Below are 21875 nucleotides of genomic sequence, written 5' to 3' on the forward strand. Positions count from 1 at the left end.
CTTCTTCTCCTTCCAGATAGACAAATCTGTAGGTCTAGTGTCAGGGGGACCCCTAAATACTGAATCCTGGGGCGTTTAGGGGAGTGTAGGGCAGAATTCACCCCCATATGACCACTTCCTGCGAGAAGTGGGCATAATCTTGATCAAGAGTTCCTAGTTTCACCAAAACCAAGATGGAGAAACCCTTCTTGGGTTGTCCACTTCAGATGGCCCACTTTAGAGGTGTGCCTCCCATGTAAGTGTGACACGCCTTCTGACTATCTAATTTTCCACCTGCTCTGGTGCCAAATGGTCCTCAGGGCAGGAGGTGCCAGTCCCCAGGTCTGGGGGGAAGCTGAGGCCACATTTCAAATGCAGAAGAGGCTTTGAAGCCTCAGGTCTTGAGATGCTAACATGCTAGCCATCCTGCTGGAGGGGTAGTGATCACCTTCTGCCGGACAGGCATTGTTCCTGGCCTCAGCGAGGAAAGACTCTCACCTTTAGGGGGTCAGAAACCCGTCCATGGTGGCAGGGTGGAAGACACCAGTCAGCCAGAAACTCTGTGACTAGTAGGGTTTCAGATGGCACCTGTAAGGTGCCCTCTGGGTGTATGTCATAATAAATCTGGTGCTGGCATCAGTACGTATTTACTGAGATAGGATGTTTGATGCCATTAATTACCTGGGTAACTTGTAATGACCAGTGCCCAGTACATACCTTAAGATGACTTCCTGATCACTTGAAATGCCTAGCAAAAGAACTATGTGTAACTGCATCAAATGATGGACGGAATGCTGAATGATTCAAACATCCTCCCCCAGTCAAGAGATCTGGGTTAAATCCATTGTTCTTTTGCCCACTACGCCACCACAGTTTGGACCCACCCATATGCAAATCAATCTTGACCCTATTCCTCATGGGAAGAGTCCAGCCCAAACTGCCAAGCCAGGTCCTCCCTGGACCGGAAACAAGCATCAACCAGGCTAGCTTGAATCCAGTGCCAATAGAACTAGGCATTACAACAACACATCTGCTCAGGTAGAGATGCCCTCACATGTACTATAAGGCACCCTGCCTTAGGGCTCCATGGCCTGCTGTAGGGGTATAGTACATGCAGTGCACAGGGACGTGGCACACAGTGAGTGTGCCATGTTGTATTTTCAGAATGGTTTGCACCATTTCATGTATCCTGCAATGGCAGTCTGCATTTACTTTGGGTGTGGGTCCCTTGGTGGGCATAATACATGCTGCAGCCCTTAGAGACCCTCTTTAGTACCCATGCCCTGGGTACCAAGAGACTTACAGGGGCGCTAATGTCCTTATCAATTGGGTTACAAGTGAACATTTGCCTTGTTTTTAGAGAAAGAGCACTGGCACCGGGGCTAGGTTAGTAGGGTCCCAGTGCACTGCCAATCAACATCAGTACCAGTGAGCAAAAAGTGGAGGTGATCATGTAAAAAAAGCGGCACTTTCCTATGGAAACAAATTAGTAAGGTCCTTTGGGAATCTCATGACAAGAGGTGATTTAAACAGGGAAGGTTGATCTGGAAGGCAGAGATGATGACAAGGCTGCTAGGTGTCCCTTATCAGTATCCATAACATAACCCTGCTGAGTCAAAGAGTGCAGAAACATGTACTTCTGACAGATGAGGCACTCAAAAGATCCATGTTATCCAAGTGATAAATATATTCCACCTACCAGAATACACTGCCTTAGGGGAGAGCCGATGTTCGGACTAAATGACATCCACCACTACTGATGGCAGACGATCGGAGTTTAAGTGCCCTTGATCAATTTCCAGGCATGAAGGTGGAGGCTCAGAAAGTTGGGGTGCAGCACTCCCACCTCCAACTAGAAAAAAAGTCCCCCTGAGAATGTAGAGAAACGAAGGATATAAAAGGTGCAGAAGGCCTATATGCCACACCTTTCTCAGTCAACGCTGAGTGCTGAAGATAACTTGAACCTGGTCTTGGTGAATCTGCCTCAGGTCTCCAGAAATCAAGGGTATGGGAAGAAATGTTCAGTGAAGTTGAACGTGCCACCTCAACCGAAACGTGCTCGCCTCGGTTCCCTGCAACAGATACTGGAGGACACAAAAATGTGGGCCAAATGGAAATGGCAGGAGTGGCAAAAAGATCCACCTCAGGCATGCCCCAAAGAGCAAAAATGTCTTCCAACAGCTCTGGATAAAAGAGTTACGTAATTAGCAAGATGAAGCTGACTTACACTGTCAGCATTGACATCCATCAACCTATCCAGATTGATGGCAAAATGCCTAATTCCATGCTGGTGTGCCCAAGCCCAGAATCCAGTGCTTCCTAATAGAGAAGAAGAGACCCCACTCCTTCCTGTTTGTTGACATACCATATTGTGGTTGCATTGTTCAACAAGATCTCAACAGAGTCACTGAGAATGGCTAGGAGGAAGGCCTCATGAGCAAGCCAAAGCACCCTCAGTTCAGCAGCTGATCTCCAGTTTATATCAGGTGAGCCCCCCACCTTTGGTGTAGGTATTCATCACAACTGTGGCCTCGGATGGAGGGTAAAAGGACATCCCTGTAGTAGCATTTCCTCCACTGACCACAGAGCAAGATCTGCTGAAACATCCCAGCAGATCAGCATGTTGTCAAACGGAACTCTTTGGAGCTTGAATGACTGGAGAGACCTCGTGTGCAAGTGTGTGCAGTGTGTGTATGACGTGGAAGATGCAGGAAGCCAGCAGACCTAGCAGACATGCGACCATCATGACCGGAAGGCACCTTTCTACCCGAAACATCAGAAAAAGAACCTGAATGTTCCAGAGCCTCTAAAGAGGAAAGAAAGCTTCAAGAGAAGGTTTGTCCATATCCTCCCTACAAACAGGAGGTGCTGAGAGGGCTCCAGTTGAGATTTAGGCATGTTGACAGAAAAGCCCAAGTCGAATAGGGATCCTTTTGATAGGAGGTGGTGCAACACCATCTGCAGCAACCCAGCTTTGAGATGCTAGACATCTTAGTACAGGAACAGCACAATTACCGATTTTACTAGTCTCTGCCACTGAAGGCACAAAGTGCTGATGTCAATTTGAAAGAAAGAATTATGAACTAATATGTCATTTGTGACCCTACCACAAATGACAGCTACTTGTTTTGAGACTGCAGGATCTGTATGTGAAAATATGTGTCCTGCAAATAGAGAGACAAGATCCAGTCTCTCGCTTTCAGTGCTAAAAAAACATGAGCCAGAGACAGCGTTTTGAATGTTTCTTTCTGGGTCAAGATTCTGAGGACCAGGATCAGATAAAGAACACCATACTTATCAGAGACAAGGAAGTACCACGAATAGCAGACTTGGCTGATTTCCTGCTCTGGCACCAACTCCACCGCTTCTTTCCAAAGAAAAGCCACCTCCTACTGCAGTATGCGCAAATGGTCTTCTATCTGATGGGAATGCCAGGTAGGTCTCTGGAGAAGGGCCTGTTGGAAGGGTAGGGGATACCCCTTTCCACAATTTGAAAGTCCCAAAAGACGATAGAATATTGGCATTCCATGCCAGTAGAAAGAAGGATAGGCGTCCTTCTATGTATGGGCTTCACATGCTCTGAAAAGTGCAAACTGGTGGCGACTTCCCAGTGGAGCGGGGAAGCAGGGGAGGGGGAAGGAGACGCCTATTGAATTGAATGCCCCGTGCCTTTGCCCCTACTTCTTTACTGTACGAGAAAGAGAATTTGAGTTTGCTGTTGAGAAAGTGGGTCTTGTCTTTAGCGAAAGTCAAATCCTCATGAGAAGTCACAAAACTTTCAGTACTGACGGTAGCCCTTCTGGGGAGAACAAGTTGTGGCTCTGCTTGCTTTAAAATATTCCAACGCAGAGTCTGCTTTGTCTCCAAAAAGTTTGGCACCATCAAAAGGGAGATGCATCAGTGTTGTCTGAACACGAGAAGAAAATTTAGAAGCCACATATGGTGATCCAGAGATACCGAGGACTTATTGCCCTGGCAAGTAATCTGCAGTGTACAGTCTGGCTTTGATTAGCCCACCATTATTCTCTGGAGGCAAGCCACGGAGGACTGTCCCTGTTAGACTCGACTTACTTTGACACTTATCCGTGCCCGCTCTGTATAACTTCCCTCTTTCGCATGGATTGGACATGATTCTCGGGGAAGTTAGTTCACTATTGTACCCAAATCTCATACTTTGTACACAATTTCGTATACGTTACCGTGGTTACATACACTTCTAGCAACCATTGATTCGAATATACCCTTAGACTGGACAAAGCTACACACACCCACCATTATAGACGTGCTGGGTTGGAATTATCACCGGCATCTCGATTACACTGCCCTGCATAGCGTCACACACCCGCCAGTTTAGACGTGCCGGGTTGGAATTAACACCGGCATCTCAACTACACTGCCTTGCTCACACCAGCACAGCCCTGAAGAGTCAGGGGTCCACCTTACCCTGATAAAACACGTGTTGGTTGGTTGTTCTATGCTGTTTGATCGAGAACAGTAAGAAAATTAAAAGAAATAAGAAACAACTCCTCTGTGGTTTTCTTTTATGGACTTTATATCGACTTACATCTAGCGAACTATTCTAGTTACTCTTGTATTTGAGTGCCCAGGACTTGGCAGTACGTTATTGTGGTGGGATTTTCCACACAGACATTGGGGTTACAGGGTTCTCCACTACCTGGCTAGCACAATATCCACTTTTTTTTTTGTTTAATAATTTTTATTAAGTTTTCAGAAAAAGAAAACATAGAATAATCAAATGAACACACCATGAATAAAGTACATTAATTAATTTAAAGAGACAAATATATGTAAAGAATTTAAAAGAGGAGAAGAGAGAAAATAGAAGTAAGAGAGAAAAAAAGGAAAAAGAGAAGAAAGGAAGAGATATACAGGAGAAGTAAAGGAAAGAAGAGAGAAAAAGGAGGGAAAAAAAGAAAAGTAGTCAGAAGTTAAGATGTAGTTGCATGAGTAGAAAGATAGGACGTAAAAGGTGGCCAAAGAAGGTTGGATTTAATTTTCTGAGATAGAGTAAGAGAAGAAACTATTAATTCTATGTTCATCGCACACAAAGTTCCACCAAGTTAATAATGACAATTTAGAGTTATCCTCCCAACAGGAAAAAATCACTTTAAATGCTATGGCAATAAATAAATCAAACAACAAAGTAATATGATAAGAAATATCAAAATTAGGTGAGGCGGAACCTAGAAAAAACATTTTGTATTGTTAATGGAATATTACATTGACATATTTTCATACATTTAGACCAAATAGATTGTCAAAACTTCAAAACATTCGAACATTTATAAAGTTGACGGAGAAAATTTGGATATAAGAACAGGGGTAATAACAGCTCTACTATAAATGAAGTGAAGGGATTGAGCAATACGTGCGGCAATAGAAGTTTTAAAAAGTTTGAGCCATAATTTATCCCAAGTAGAGGTAGGAAGTGAAATAGATAAATCAGATTCCCGTAGTAATTCGACGGAGGATTTAGGTCGTTCAGAAAAATGGGATAACAGCAACTTATAAATAAAAAGCAGCCTTAGGCCTGTGTTCTTGAGAAACACTATATAACGGTGAAGGTGAAGTGACACCATATCCACTTATAACGTCACTTACAAACGTCATTACACACACGCAAATATAGCTGAGCGCCATAACTTCCTACCTACTGAAAACCCTCTCTTGTGACTACACAGCTTTGATTAGATGTCTAGACGCATATTGTCCTTACTTTACAACCTCTATATTACTACTGGTAGTTAAGTGAGCATATCCCACCGGGCATGGGTGTACTTCTGCAGGAGACAAGTGGTTTTCAATAACTTGTGAGAAAGACTCCTTGCCTGGCAAATCTTTTGCTACCACCTCAAGATTTTTTAATTCCTTGTTGGCGTTCATGTTTGGAAGGCTCCTGAGATTTGTTTAGGGAAGCAAGAAGCTGAATCACCAGGCTCTTTGGAAATAGGTAGACTGAAAGGAATGGAAATGCGGGGTCATCTAGAACTGGACTACCTTCTTGCCACTAATTTGCTGACCGGTGTAGCAGAAGTTTGTTTCTCCCAGGCAACTAAGATTGGTTCTAAAAGCGCCTTATTGAAAGGCAGCAGGGGATAAGAAGATTGTGCTGCTGGCTCCAACACCACAGTCAAGAGGCTGCATTTGGTCTCCACCACTGTCAACAGTAATTGCTGTGGCTTGGCAGTTCTGGCTGGATTGTTCAGATTTGAGCAGGGTCTAAACTGATTTGCAAATGGCTGGGTTCAAATTGCGGTGGCATGGTGGGTTAAAAACGATGGACTTGGGTGCGCCCCATGGTCAGCGGTTAAGTCGAACACTTTGAGAAGGGATAGAGTACCCCCCTGCCGTACATTCTAAATATGATATTTCATGTCAACAAGGAGATTCATTATCATATAGAGGAATGAGGCAGAAGGCAGAGTTCCTTTATAAGGTTATGAAACTCAATAATTTTGTTTAGTTTTGTTTTAAAGTTGTTTAATGCTGGCTACCCTAGGTGCATAAAGCGAGTCAGCGTCATCATGACCTTGTGAAAACATAAGAAGAATAATCAAAAAAGAAAAATGGGTGCTGCAAGTTAACGTAGAGGTATTTGAGTGATTACCATACCATCAATCAAATACCTCTCTGTTAATATGCAGCACCCATTTTTCTTTTTTACTTATTCTTCTTATGTTTTCACAAGGTCATGTTTTCACAAGATGACGCTGACTCGCTTTATGCACCTAATATTAACTTTGCCGTAAGAGAGGTAGCTGGCATTAAACAACTTAATTAACACAAAAATAGTCCTCTTTCTACCTTTACTAACCTCTATACGTACGTCATCACGACGACGTCACTTATAACGCATAAGATCTTGCGATACTCGATTACGGATTAATCGAGCAGGAATGGTGATTACACCTAAGCTTTTTCTTAACCTGAGATACTGGTGAGCGGCATGGCATACCCTCGTCCGCACGCTTTCATTTTCGATGTTCTAAATCAGATTTAACATTACAACTGTTCGCACGCTTCTAAACTTTTAGGCACGTTTCTAATAACAGCTTAACCCCATTGAGCGACATGGCATACTTGTAGCGCTTTAACAACACACTCGTTCGCACGCTTTTAACTTTATTTTTCCAATCCTATTTAACATAACAACTGTTTGCACGCGTCTAAACTTTCAGGCACGATTTTAATCTTAACTTTACCACATTGTATAACCGTTTTCTTCAACAGAATGACCGGCACAATTTTCTTTAGAGGTATCACCCGCCTCTCGTGGGTTAAGGTTCTTTGACTATTTCTCCCATCAGCCATGGATTATGGTTCACATTATTTTAGTGGCATTCTTCTTCTTTTGGATTAAACTGATACCAGTCCTAATTTAAATTGCAGATTATCCCCAGACGAACGCTTTACAGCCGAAATGCAATGGGATTAATGAAGTGCTTATACCAATTGTACTGCATTCTGGGACAGGTAGTTTGAATTACCTGAAAACAAAGAAATATAGTGATGTAACAATATCATTAAACCTTAAAATCCATGGACGTTGAGTGGTGCTTTCATAAACAAGGGAACTAATAATTGAAACCTTTCCGAAGGACTTTTCAACCAGTGCCCGGGGGACATACCCCACTTGCATGGGGATGCAACTTGTTTGATATTTACTACACTCCGGTTCAGAGAGTGATAACCTGGAGCACGGTACACCTCTACAAGCATAATCTGAACTAGAGGCAGTGGGCATACTAATCCTTTTATATCTAACACACCATCATGTTTACCACAAACCACTTAAAGCACAAGTTACTACTTGTGTAACGATATATCTGTAAGAGACATTAGTTAGTGATAGATTTCGTATCTTAGAATATCCCAAGGCGTCAGACTGGATCCGGAAAGTTTTGCTTAGCAGTACCCCTGTGCATCAGTAGGTGGCGTCCTGCAGGTCCGTATCCCTCATTGGCATCGTGAGCGCCGAGATGACGTCACTGAAAGTACTTAGGCGCCTCCCATGCACGCTGACGTCAGTTCTGTACACGATTTTCCGCGCCAGGATCGCAGAGCCATTCAAGATACTGACCATTGGTGCATATAACAGGGTCCTAAAAGGAGAGGACCTTAACCTTAGTAATCAGTCCACAGAACGAGGAGGATGGGTGGGGCGGTAAGGAATCTATCATTAACTAATGTCTCTTACAGATATATCGTTACACACAAGTAGTAACTTGTGCATCTGAAAGAGACATGTTAGTGATAGATTCCTTACCTTAGAATAGATACCCCAGCAATACCAACATTCTTGTTCCCAGACCCCCGGTGGTGAGTCTGCGAACAAGAATACACCAGAAAGTCACGGAGCACAGAACGGCCAAAGAAGCCTTCTCTCTGGACTTGACTGTCAAGGCAGTAGTGCTTGGTAAACGTGTGCAGCGAGGCCCACGTAGCTGCCTGACAAATGTCCTGCAAGGGAACGCCACGTCCCAAGGCAGTAGTGGCTGCAGTAGCCCTGGTCGAATGGGCATGCCGTCCCACAGGAGGCTCCTCCTTGGCCAAGGAGTAACACGCTTTGATGCATGGAAAGACCCCCCGGGGATGGTCCGTTTGTGAATGGCCCAACCTTTTTTGGCACCCACGTAGCCGACAAAGAGCTGATCATCCACCCGGAACTGCTGTGTACGCTGCAGATAGAATGCGTGTGCATGTTTTGGGTCCAGACGGTGGAGCCTCTGTTCCTCTCTGGAAGGATGCGGGGGCAAAAAGAAGGTGGCCAAAGTGATGGCCTGCCCGATGTGGAAGGGCGTGACAACCTTTGGCAAGAAAGAAGGACCGGTCCTCAGAACCTTGTCCGGATGAATAGAAAGGAAAGGAGGTTTAAAGAAAGAGCCTGGAGCTCACTCACTCTTCTGGCAGAGGTGATTGCTACCAGGAAAGCCGTCTTAAGAGTGAGAAGACTTAAAGGACAGTTATGAAGGGGCTTGAAGGGAGCGCACATCAGAAACGTCAAGACAAGGTTTAAGTCCCACTGAGGCATGATAAACGGCACTGGAGGGAACGTGTGCGTAATGCCTTTTAGAAAACGGTTCACAACCGGGGACTTAAAAAGAGAAGACTAAGCAGGAAGCCGTACAAAGGCGGAAAGGGCAGAAAGATAACCTTTGATAGTGCCCAGAGCAGAGCCCTGCTGGGCTAAAGAAAGAAGGAATAAATGAACCTCAGAAAGAGGGGCAGAAAGGGCATCCACAGCCTTCGTCGTGCACCATGCCACAAACTTGTTCCACCTGCAGGCGTATACCGTTTTTGTAGAGGGATGCCTAGCTGCCAGGATGACATCACAGACTTCGGGAGGAAGATCGAAAGGTGTCAACTGTTGCCCCTCAATCTCCACGCATGGAGGTGGAGGCTGGACAGGTTCGGGTGGAGAACCGTCCCCTGCTGCTGCGAAAGAAGATCCTCCCAAAGAGGCAATCGGATCGGGGAATTGATTGCCATGCTGAGTAGCTCGGGATACCAGTATCTTCGAGCCCAATCCGGAGCCACAAGGATGACTTGGGCCCGGTCGCGCCTGATCTTCTTCAGCACTCTGGGCAGAAGTGGTATAGGCGGAAAGGCGTACAATAGACCGCAACTCCACTCGTGACAAAAAGCGTCGCCGAGCGAGTGCCACCTTGGAAATTCCAACGCGCACAGTTGATGACATTGCGCGTTCTCTTCGGAGGCAAATAGATCTAACCAAGGCTCTCCCCACTGCTGAAAGAGACCTTGCGCCACGTCTGAGTTCATACACCATTCTTAATCCATCAAGCACTGGCGGCTGAGTTTGTCTGCCCTGGCGTTCAGAGAACCTGCCAGGTGTTGGATCACCAAGGTAATGTCTTGATGTTCCAGCCATGTCCAGACCAGGACCCCACCCGCCCTGTTTGTTGCAATAACACATGGCGGTGGTGTTGTCTGTGAACACCTGCACTACACTTCCCCGGACAGAGGGAAGGAAGGCCTTCAGTGCAAGTCGGATCGCCCACAGCTCCAAAAGGTTGATATGGAGCCAGGACTCCGCCGGGGACCAGAGGCCTCTGATCTCTGCCTCTGCCAAGTGGCCACCCCATCCCAGGAGGGACGCATCCGTCACCACAGTGTGCTCCGGTTGGGGAAGGTAGAGGGATCTGCCCTTGACCCAATCTCAATTCGTGAGCCACCACCGCAATTGTCGAGCAGTGCCTTTCGAGATCTGGACATGATAGGACAGGTTGCCCTGATGCTGTGCCCACTGGTCCCACTGCAGAGCCCGCATATGCCATCTGGCATGTGTCACCAGCAGGATACAGGAGGCCATCATGCCCAGGAGTTGTATGGTCATCCTGACTGAAACCCAGGATAGAGGCCGAAAGATTGGAATCATAGCCTGAATATCCCGGACTCGCTGCTCGGGAGGATAGACCCGAAACAGCGTCGAACCCAGAACCGCTCCGATGAAGGGGAACTTCTGAGAGGGACTCAGGTGCAACTTCGGCACGTTGATGGAAAACCCCAGCAACTGCAAGAGGTCAGCCGTAGCCTGAAGGTGGTTGACGACTGCCTGGGGCGAGCCCGCCTTCAACAACCAGTCGTCGAGGTAGGGGAAGACTGACACCCCGACCTGCGCAAGTGAGCCGCGACCACCGCCATTACCTTCATGAACACCCGAGGGGCTCTGGTAAGGCCGCAGGGGAGCACGGCAAACTGAAAATGCTCCTGGCCTACCCTGAATGGCATGTAACGCCGGTGGGCCGGCAGGACGGGGATGTGGAAATAGGCGTCCTGCTAGTCCAACACTACCATCCCGTCTACAGGATCAAGGGTAGCCAGGACCTGAGCCAGAGGCAACATTTAGAATTTCTCCTTCTGGAGGAAGCGATTTACGTCCCGGAGGTCAAAGAGGGGGCGCAGGCCCCCCTTGTCCTACTTTGGGGACCAGAAAGTAGTGGGAATAACAACCACTCCCTACTTCCTGCACAGGAACGCACTTGATGGCCCGCTTGACCAAGAGGGCCGTGACTTCCTGTTGGAGAAGAACCAAATGATCCCCCGACATGCGTTGGCACCGAGGCGGCATGGCTGGAGGGGAGGACTGAAAGGCAAGGGAATAACACTTGCCGATTATCTGCAGCACCCACCTGTCCGATGTAATTTTGCGCCAGTGGTGGAGGTTGTGACGGACCCTGCCACCCACCGGCGTGCTCCCTGAAGCTCGGATTAGGAAGGCTTGGAGGTGGACTGACCCGTATGCTTGTTCCCGGGCCTGCCCCTGCAGAAGCCATAGCCGCAGTGAGGCCGGCTCTGCCCAGGGTTGTTGGAGGAGCGTATCTGGGTGCCTCGGCACTGGCCACGAAAGGAACGAAACCCAGGAGTGGTAGGGTCCTTCGTATAAAGACCCAAGGACTTTGCCGTGGCCCGTGAGCGCTCCAGTGCTCTATCGGCCTTATCACCAAAGAGGTGGGAGCCATCAAAGGGCATGTCCATGAGCGAGCCCTGGACATCGGGCGAGAACTCAGTCGAACGCAAACAGGTGTGACGCCGCAACACCATAGTCCTGGAAATCGCCCTGCCCAACGAATCAGCGATGTCCAACCCACACCTGTTGGCAAACTCAGCCGCATCCTTACCTTCAGCAATCGCTTGGGAAAGGACAGCCTGTACCTCCTCAGAACACTGAGGCAAGACCTGAGCAACAGAATCCCACACTGCGTGGGAGTAACAGCCCAACAAGCAGGCAGCATTAACCGACCGCAGCTCTAAGCTGGCCGAGGAGAACAACCTCTTACCAAATTGCCAGCGGTGCAGGATCCTGTGGCGCTGGGGACAGAGCCGGTGACGGAGCCGTCGGGCCAGCAGGACCTGGACACGGGACCGCAGGGCCCGAAGGTGTGCCGGCGGGAGCCGAGGCCTAAAAAGGCGGTTCATGGCAGCAAGAAACTCTTGCACCTGTTTAGGAGTCACCGACGGACCGGGTATGGAGGGTAGGCCGCAGGACTATCAGGCTCCCCCCTTGTCTGCCTCTGAAGAGCAACGGGGGGACGTCAGAGAGCGAACACACTTCTTCGACTTCTTTTTATGGCGTTGCTTATCGGAATTCGAAGGTGAAGACTTGGAGCCCGAGGAGCGACGGTTCCGGTCCCGCGAGCGGTCACGGTAACAACCCCTGGACCCAGAGCGGCGGTGTGACGAATGCCGAACCTCCAGCAATTTCCAACGCCACTCCCTCATGGCCTGCGGGGCCATGGCACGACAATCCCGGCAGTCCCGGGAGTAGTGATCAGTCTCCAGGCAATAGAGACAAACATCTTGGGGGTCCGCCACCGACATATTATGGCTGCATGCCCCACAAGGCTTAAAGCAGGGAATCCCTAAGTGCACCAGGAGCAAAATAAGGGGGAGACAAAAGTCTCAAAAGAGTAGTCAAAAAGTGACTAAGGTACGTGCTTAAACTGGATCTGCGCTTGCTGGGGCGGAAAAAGAAAGAACTGACGTCAGCGCTCATGGATGGTGCCTAAGTACTCTCCGTGATGTCATCTCGGCGCTCACAATGCCAGTGACGGATGCAGAGCCGCAGGACGCCACCTACTGACGCTCAGGGGTACTGCTAAGCAAAACTTTCCGGATCCAGTCTAACACCTGGGGATATTCTAAGGTAAGGAATCTATCACTAACGTGTCTCTTTCAGATGCCTTGGTGCATACCTGTTTCATATGAAAGAGCGAGCATGTTTTCAAACTTGAATAATAAAAAAAAAAACATCTGATGCAAAATTAAACACCTCAAAAACCAGTTAGTTATTTGTTGCAAACAGATATTAGAAACAGCTCAATGCAAGTCAGTTTTTTTTAAAAGGCTGCATTAACTTGGAATAGATAGGAACATGCAGAAAGATTCTAACTTTTTGATAATTATGTAAGGAGTGCAAAGAAAGAAAGTAAGCCAGAAAAAAAGAGCAACAGAAAGAAATCAACCATTGTTGTTGCTTTAAACAACTGCTACGTGACCCAACCTCCCTTTCACCTCAGCTGCTGGCTCTGGCAGCAAGCATGGTGATGTTAGGACTTGACTGCAATAACTTGTTACATTTGAGTTCTGACGTCTTTTCTTTGAAATCAGCGACTGGGTGCATCACAAGTCGCCAATTATAAAGAATTTAGAGACAGATGTTTATACAGGGTTTGCAGAATACCATGTATCATATATAAATATATATATATTCACACACATGCATAGGAAAATATGTGATAGAAGGCAAGAAGCCAACACACATAAGAAAACACCAAAACATAAAGTAAACATTAAAAAAACATGTAATACATAAATGTGTGTGATGGAAGGTCTTTTATCTAAACATGGGATCCTACCCCATCTAGACACCACATTCCACTAGGAAAGGTACAGTCTTTTGAATAACTGATAGCAAAACCAACATCAGTTTTGCTATCATTTATTCCAAGGACTTTACCTTTACAACTGCAGGTTTTTCTAGCACCGTGTGGTGATGAAGGTCATTTCTACAAAGGTGACAGAAGTACAATCAATCATTATACCTCTTCTATTTGGAAATTGTGTGTATAAAATACACAGTGTATTTTTTTTTAATCTAAGAACATGAAGACCAACTTCCAACTTACCAGAGTCAGCTGACGAACGCCTCCTTTCTTGCACATGATGACCAGCTGCTTCCTCCATATCTAAATTCTAGAAAAATGCAGAAACCAACAAGGTTGAGTTTTGCATGGAACAAACCAACAATGTACAAGAGAAAGCATCATCACATCAATTTTAGCTATAAATGGTCATAGGTTTTATCCGATTTGTTCTAACATTTTCTGCCTATTTTTAAACTTATAAGGTTCACATACTGATCTGTTTTGAACTTGAGGAAGAATTCCTCTTCAGTGTTTTCAGAATTAATTTAGGTTTCATAAATTATTTTAGATAATAACAGCTTGTTGTAAAGCCCTTGCTAATAACGTCTTTTGCAGTTTTTAAGTTACAAAAAGTAGGTTCTAATGTGGTCCAATTGAAGGTGCTCATTAAGAAAAATACTTTGCACTCATTCCTCACTGTGCTGACTATGTGTAATGAAATACTAGAATGAATGTCATACTGAAGTATATGTAATTGTTCCTCGGTTCCCTAGGTCCTTCTAGCCATGCAGCTACAAGGAACATTAGCGAGTCCGAAAGCCTCTTTAAGGATTTGCAGAGAAAAAACATAGGGGCATATTATCAAGACTGGCGTTAAAATTATCGCCGCTTTAGCGGCAGGAAACTGCTGCTAAAGCAGCCATAATGGGCTTTATGATATGCCCTTGTGAATTCCCATAAAAGCCCATGTTCTGGTGTGAACCTGGGCTTCTATGGGAATTCACAAGGGCATATTATCAAACCCATTATCGCCACTTTAGCAGCAGTTTCCTGCCGCTAAAGTAGCGATAATTTTAACGCCGTTCTTGATAATATAGCCCATAATCCTTTAGAAGTAAAGTTACCACATAATGTGCTACACATACATGTTGAACTACCAAACCTCCAAACAATGCATCCTCTTGATAACCACACTCACATCAATACAGTGCATTGAGGACCTATTTGATTCTTCACAGCTATCTTGTACTGGAACCTCTTGAAAAATGTGACCAAGGCTTCCCTTTTTTTTTGTGGTCTATGCCCTATTGCTCTTTCGAGTGTCTTATTGGCTGTATCAAAGGCACAGTTGTACAGACTACCATCTGCTTACAAACTACCATTTATCTGGATAATCCTCTGTACAGTACGCACAACAGTGTATCCATTCTATAATATTCCATCTTACGTATAGAGTGACTCAAGTACCTTTAGTGACAAGTCTGTTGAATATCTCTCTGCCTTTGAAGGATGCAGCGGCTGAATGCACTTATTTAAATGAAACTCTGAACCACAGTCAAAAAGAACAAAGGATTCACAAGAATTATGTCTGATGAATATGAATGAAGAGCATATGGTATGTGTAATGTGACCTTGTAAAGTGCATTGTGTTTCCTTGTCTGGCAATAGAGTTGCCAAACCCTGAAGATTTGTTCCTTTGTAAATTTGTACATCAAAATACATAACGTTTTGAAAAACATGCTTCCTTGTAGACATGCTAATGAAGTAACTAAACAACACTCCTCAAGACTGTCAGAGCTGTACAATGTCCCTGAATCTGAGCTCATGATGACTTCACGAACTGTTGTAACAAACCCATCCTTATTACAGCCTTTGGAACCAAATGTATACAGAATTTCATCAGGAACACATCTCAAAAACATCACCACAAGGAGGTGAGTGTGCCGAGACAGTAGTCTAAACTCAGTACTCTTTCTGCAGGAAGAAATTGATATGACTGCACACTGTCTTTTGTAAGTCCCCATTAATTCAGTTCTTCTCAATGAAATCAGATTTGCTTTTTCATGCTGATGGAAAAACACACCACATAAGCCTGGAACATAGTCCTATGTAGAACGACAATGCTCTTTTGGGTTCAGACAGTGGAGGTGCTCCTCTTTCTTAAAGGGATGCAGGGAGCAAAAAAGGTGGGCAGCGTGATTGATTGACCCGGATGGGGTCACCACTTTTAGTAAGAATGAAACACCACCTTATCCACAAAAGTCATCAAATAGGGAGACATGCATGACAAAGCCTGCAATTCAATCACTTAATCACCCTCCGGGCAAATGTTATTGCCACTAGAAAGGCTGTCTTGATGGTAAACAGCCGGAGGGGGCAATTATGTAACGGCTCAAAGGGAGCACACATGAGAAATGTAAGGGCCAAGTTAAGGTCCCACTGTGGCATGACAAAGGGTGCAGATGGGAGCATACATACAAGCCCTTTTAAGAACCAATTTACTATAGGCGACTTGAATATAAAGTGTTGGTCCGGCAGCTACAAGAAAGCGAACAGAGCAGAAAGATAACCCTTGAAAGTACCCAAGGCAGAGCCCTGCTCCGCAAGGGTAAGAATGAAAAAAAGAATAGCAGAGAGAGAAGCATAAAGAGGGTCACTAGACCTTTCTGTACAAAACTTTACAAAGTGTTGCCAAAGGCAGGCGTATACTGTCTTGGTGGAGGGTCCCCTGGCCGCCAAAATAACATTACAACTTTAAGGAAGAAGTTTGAAAGTTACCAACTATCGCTGCTCAATCTCCACGCTTGGAGGCAGAGAGTTGACAGGTTCGGGTGGAGGACCCTCCCCTACTGCTGTGACAGAAGATCCTCCCGAAGGGGCAGCCTGATCAGAGAATTGATGCTCATTCGAAGAAGCTCTGGTTACCAGACTCTCCGTGCCCATTCAGGAGCCACAAGAATGACTTGGTGTAGGAGGCTGGCTTAGTATATGGTGCTCACTCTAATAAGTGTTGCAGTCTGCACTAATCCAGACAACCCTTACGGTGATTTTAGTGGTCTTAGACAACCTTAGAAAGCTCCCAAATGTTAGCCGTGGAAAGCAGCCTTCAGGCTTAGGCCGGAAGGACTGTAAAGCGGATTGTTTTACCAGCACCTAATCTTATGATATGGGTTCAGTGAAAAAGAACCACACAGTGTAGTTATAAAAAATAATCAAATTTTTTATTAACACTCACTAACACAATACAATATCTCCTGCCCGGCGATATATGCACAATACACACAATACTTTATCAATAGAATACGTAAAAAGCACAGAATACACAGTGGTCTCCAGAGGGAGACCGAACCATATACTCAAACAGTGGAATGCGAACCACGACTTAAGTCAAGAATGGACCCAGAAGACGTAGAAAAATATGGAGACCCAAGGAACCACACGAGGTGAGTATCTAGAAACCCCATGGAGGCTGTGTGGAGTGTGGGATCACAACCACATACTCAAAGGAAGTCTATGGGTAAGGTGTGGTTGCAATTTTAGAGAAGGACCCTTCCCAGCAGACCCTGAGAGAACCCCATGGAAGACAGAAGGTTGGAGAGCCACCCCACCCGTGGATACCCCAGGAACCAGGATACCTACACCAGGGAAGTCGGGTGATTGGGTGCGAAGTGGCGTTGGAAACTGCCGTTGATCCCAATGGAGGACTTCAGGAAGATGCTACTGATGAAGAAGGTGAAAGTGGAACCCAAAGGTGGATTCAAGATGAGAGGTACCGGCAAGCAGAGGGGACAGAGCCTATGCCACTCAGAAGTGACCAGGAGCCACGGGACACGAACAACCACCAATATCAGAGATGCAGGCGAGTTTGACAGTGGCCCTGAAGTTGCAGCTGTGCAGACCAGGTGCTGTTGTAGAAGACCACGAGCCAATCACGCACTGTCCCACGTCGGAGGTCGAGAACCAAGGGGTCGGTGTCCGGCAGGGGTCCCAACAAGCCTTGGCAGAGGCAAACAACGTAGTTGAAGAAAAAGGTGCAGTGTTGGGCCTAGCAAGGTCCAAGTGACTGACCACGAGCAGGTAAGTCTGAGCAGGCCTGAACAAGCAGGGGAGCTCACTGAAGCAAAAGAAGACCCTCAAGACGACCCACAGGCCGGAGGCACAGTAGTCACAAGAGGACCTCGAGCAGCTCACCAAAGTATGAAGGAACACAATGCAAAGGATGTAGTGCAGGCTAAGATCTTGATTGCAGGAGATGCTTGAGGCTGGAACTTCTTGGAGCCCGAAGAACCTTGGAGAAGAGAGTCAGCAAGCCTTGGCAACAGCAAGTCGATGCAGTGCACAGGGGTGTTGCTCCTGTGGTTCCGACAAGGGATACTGGCCTCCAGCTTGCTAGGAAGACAGTGCAGGTATCGAGGAAGTTGTACAGCCACCACCTGTGTTGTTGAACCTTTCGGAGTCCGTAGGAGCTTGGGAACAGCAGACCGGTCAGCTGGGTTGCGATGCCTGTAGATGCAGGTAAGTGACTCCTACACTTCAAGGGAGATTCCTTCAGGTGTCTTGAATGACTACATGCCTTGTGAGGAACCTGTATGGAGCAAAGGCACAGACATTGCAGAAATACTGGCTGGACAACAAGACAAGGAGCAGCAGGAGTATTTTTTTTACATATTGCAGGTTGGGGACAGAACACTACCTGGTCTTTAAATATTTTATCCCTTGGACCCTCTTGTAAAGTTTTTTGCAGCAGGAGTATTCCCAGATGCAGTCTCAAAGTTCAGAGTGAAGTCCAGAGTGCATGGGCGGTCGAAGATGAAGTGGTTTCGGATCTGAATTTTGTCCCACAACAACTCTAGAGACCCACCCCCAGGTAAGCGCTTAAGTACCCTAAGGAAAGGGTTGGAACTATCCTGGGTTCCCTCCCAGACGAGGTGCTGGACAGTGGGGAGGATACTCCCATGTCCTTTGTCCAGTTTCGCACCAGAGCGGGAGCCAATGGCTCCCTGAACTGGTTTGAACTGGAGTATGCAAGGAGAGCACTAAGTATGCCCTTCAAACAGTCTGAGTCACGCTGGCAAGTGCCCCCACCCTGTCCAATACACTATGTCCTGTCTGGGAGGTGGTCACACCTCCCTGTGATAGGATACCTATTGTCCTGCCTTCCTCTGCTTGAGTTTGGCTAAGCAGCAGGAGGGCAGAATCATGTCCCTCGTCAGCAGCAGTCACAGTTTGCGGTCCGGGTCTAGAAGACTGGTAGCTGGAGCACTGAGGGCCTCAGGGCTGATCATGGAATCATGCCTCGAACACCGTTTGTGGGGGTATGTTTCCAACATGTTTGATACCAAACACAACAGGGTTCGTTACAGCCACTTTAGAGATGGTCATCGCGTAACGGCGCATGACCACTCTATATATCATAATGGCTGATGCACTTACAACCCAGGAGAATGGACTCATGCAGGGACACTTTCTCACTCAGATTCGAGCACTCTGCCTTCAGTGTTCACAGGCCTGCCTTAGGGGTGACTTATAGGTTTTAAGTGCTGTGAACTCGGATATGAGGAAACTTATTTCTGTCATAAGTGGTGCTGGCACCAGCTTACAATGGCTGAAATGGCAGGCCTGTAGTCACCATTTGAGTGGTCTCTCATGGATGGCATAATACAAGCTGGAGCACAATGGGAGACCCCTGGTGTACCTATGCCCTGGGTACCTCAGTCCCATATACTAGGGACTTACAGGGGTATACCAGTAGCCAATCTGTAGTGTACCTAAGAACTCACCATGTCCAATTTAGGGAGGAAGCACAGAAACTGGTGTCCTGATTAGCATAATGACACCAGCAAAAAGTGGGGGTGACCGTGAAAGCAGATCCAACTTTCCTACACTTGGGCCCAGTCGGTCTTGATCTTCTTCAGAACTCTAGGCAGAAGTGGTATGAGCCAAAAGACATGCAGGAGGCCCCGGCTTCTCTTGCAACAAAAAGCGTTGCAGAGCGATGGCCCCCTTGGAAACACACACACACAAAACTGCTGAAATTGTGTGTTCTCTTCAGAGGCAAAAAGATCAATCCAAGGCTCTCCCCATTGCTGAAAGAGACCTTGCGCCACCTCCGACTGGAGTCGCCATTCATGATCCGCTAGGTATCGACAGCTGAGTTTGTCCACTCTGGAGTTCAGAGAAGCTGCAAGGTGTTGAATCACCAGAATTATGCCCTGCTGTTCCAGCCACATACAGAGGTGCAGGGCCTCTTGACAAAGGGTCCATGACCCCACTGTTGTTGCAGTACCACATGGCAGTGGTGTTGTCCATGAACACCTGCGCCAACTTATCTTTGGCAGAGAGAAGAAATGCTTCTAATACTAGCTGGATCTCCCGAAGCTCCAACAAGTTGATGTGGAGCCCTAACGCTGTCGGAGACCAGTGTGTCCTGATCTCCACCTCTCCCAGATGGTCGTCCCATCCCAGGAGTGATGCATCTGTCACTACTGTGAGATCTGGTAGGGGAAGGGAGAGGGGTCTGCCTATGACCCAATTGCGGTTAGTTAACCACCACTGCAGGTCCTTTGCAGTTCCCTCCGTGATCTGAACCATGTCAGAGAGACTCCCCTGATGCTGTGCCCACTGGAACTTCAGGTCCTATTCCAGAGCCAGCATATGCAACTTTGTATGATTTACCAACAGGATGCAGTGAGCCATGAGTCCCAGCAGCCTCCGAGTCAACCTCACCGAAATCCAGGATGGAGACTGAAAAATCGGTATCATAGCCTGAATATCCAGGACTCGCTGCTCGGGAGATAAACCTGAAACTGCACAGTGTCCAGAATAGCTCCGATGAAAGAGAGTTTCTGAGAAGGAAGCAGGTGTGACTTTGGCACATTTATAGAGAACCCCTGACGAATGCAGGAGGTTTGCCGTAGTCTCAAGTTTGGAAACAACAGTCTGGAGTGAAGGCGCCTTCACCAGCCAGTCATTGAGGTAGGGAAGACTGACACCTCCAACCTGCGCAAATGAGCTGCGACCACCGCCATCACCTTGGTGAACACCCAAGGGGTGCTGGTAAGGCCAAAAGGTAGTGCAGTAAACTGAAAGCGCTCGTGGCCTACTTTGAACCTCAGGTAATGTCTGTGGCCCAGCAGGATAGGGATGAGAAAATGCGCATCCTGCAAGTCCAACGCTGCCAACCAGTCACCTTGGTACAGGGCAGACAATACCTGAGCCAATGTGAGCATCTTGATTTTCTCCTTTTTGAGGAAGGGATTGACAATCCACAGGTCCAAATATGGGCCGCAACCCTTTGTTCTTTTTTAGAATCAGAAAGTAGCAGGAGTAACAACCACTGCCTACTGAAATCGGAACTCTTTCTATAGCTCCCTTGGCCAGAAGAGCTGTAACTTCCACTTGAAGTAATGCAAAATGATCCTCCGCCAGCCGTTCTTGAATTGGCAGAATAGGAGGAGGAAAATAAAAAAAAGGAAGGGAATAGCCTTCCTGAATGATCTGCAAGACCTATTGGTCCGATGTTATGGACTTCCAGTGGATGAGATGATGATGAATTCGATGTCAGGACTGGAGGCGAGAATTATGCATTTCTTGTTCGCTGCTCGCAGCCGAGTTAAGAGTGTCTATCCTTACCTCTGGGCTTTGCCTTTCTCCTTGGTCTTTCATGTTAATTCCATTGTGACGTAATTGTTAAAATATCAGTTGTGCTCTAACATTTTGCTTTTTAGCGTTTCTGGCCGAGGGACACTCTGTGCTTCCCTCATGGCCGTTTGTGTGCCTGGTGTGGCTCCGCGGTGCTTGCCTCTGCCCTTTTGGTAGTGCTCGTTCTCAGCGCCCGCTGTGATGTGCGTTTCTCCTTTCCTCATTTTTCTATGAGTCGGAGAGCGTGCGTCATAACCTGGAGCCATTTCGCCTGGAGATTGACGACCCGACGTGCCTGGGGTCTGTAGCCCATCGTGGCCTCTATTTTTTCAAGTTATATGCCCGCTTCGGGTCAGTATTTCCTGCGCTCACAGCGCGATGCCTCATGATATTTCCCCATATGTAAGTTTAAGCCTAACCGACTCCGCACTGCTTGTTGAGACACCTCCTCCCAGGAATATTTTCCCCCCATATCACTCTAACGTACCAGGGGAGTGGGTTCTCTGGACTCAGACTCATTGCAGTGAGGCTCTGCCCACTTCAACTTGTTGGCTGTTCCCCAGCCCTGTTATTGCTGCATTGTCTGCACCCTCTTTAGACGCCTTCCTTGGTGGAGATGGATGGCACACGGGGGGGAAGGAGATCTTCTTGATTACTTACCTTCTGATGGCGATTTCTACGAGGCTGTCAACGCCTCTATTTTCAGGGCAGTGGCGGGGGCAATGGGTCCCTTGGAGACCGCCTCTCTCATCAGATAGCACTTGCTTGCGCTGGAGTTTGTGACGAGCGACACCGATCCGACTCTGAGTCATGAGGCATAAGGATGGGGCTGGCAATGCGGGAGGCACC

The 21875-nt window shown here is 47.0% G+C and overlaps 1 protein-coding gene across 1 annotated transcript in view; it reads right to left on the reverse strand.

The window, feature by feature from the left end:
• CARMIL3 (capping protein regulator and myosin 1 linker 3) overlaps positions 1 to 21875 on the reverse strand; it is a 1019681-nt gene that overhangs the window by 83100 nt on the left and 914706 nt on the right. Inside the window, exon 35 of the mRNA XM_078644900.1 lies at positions 13647 to 13713. Coding sequence (XP_078501026.1) covers positions 13647 to 13713 — 67 coding nt within the window. The remainder of the gene's footprint in view (positions 1 to 13646; positions 13714 to 21875) is intronic.

Source organism: Lissotriton helveticus, chromosome 5_1 (genome assembly GCF_964261635.1).
Source record: "Lissotriton helveticus chromosome 5_1, aLisHel1.1, whole genome shotgun sequence".
Classification (NCBI taxonomy): Eukaryota; Metazoa; Chordata; class Amphibia; order Caudata; family Salamandridae; genus Lissotriton; species Lissotriton helveticus.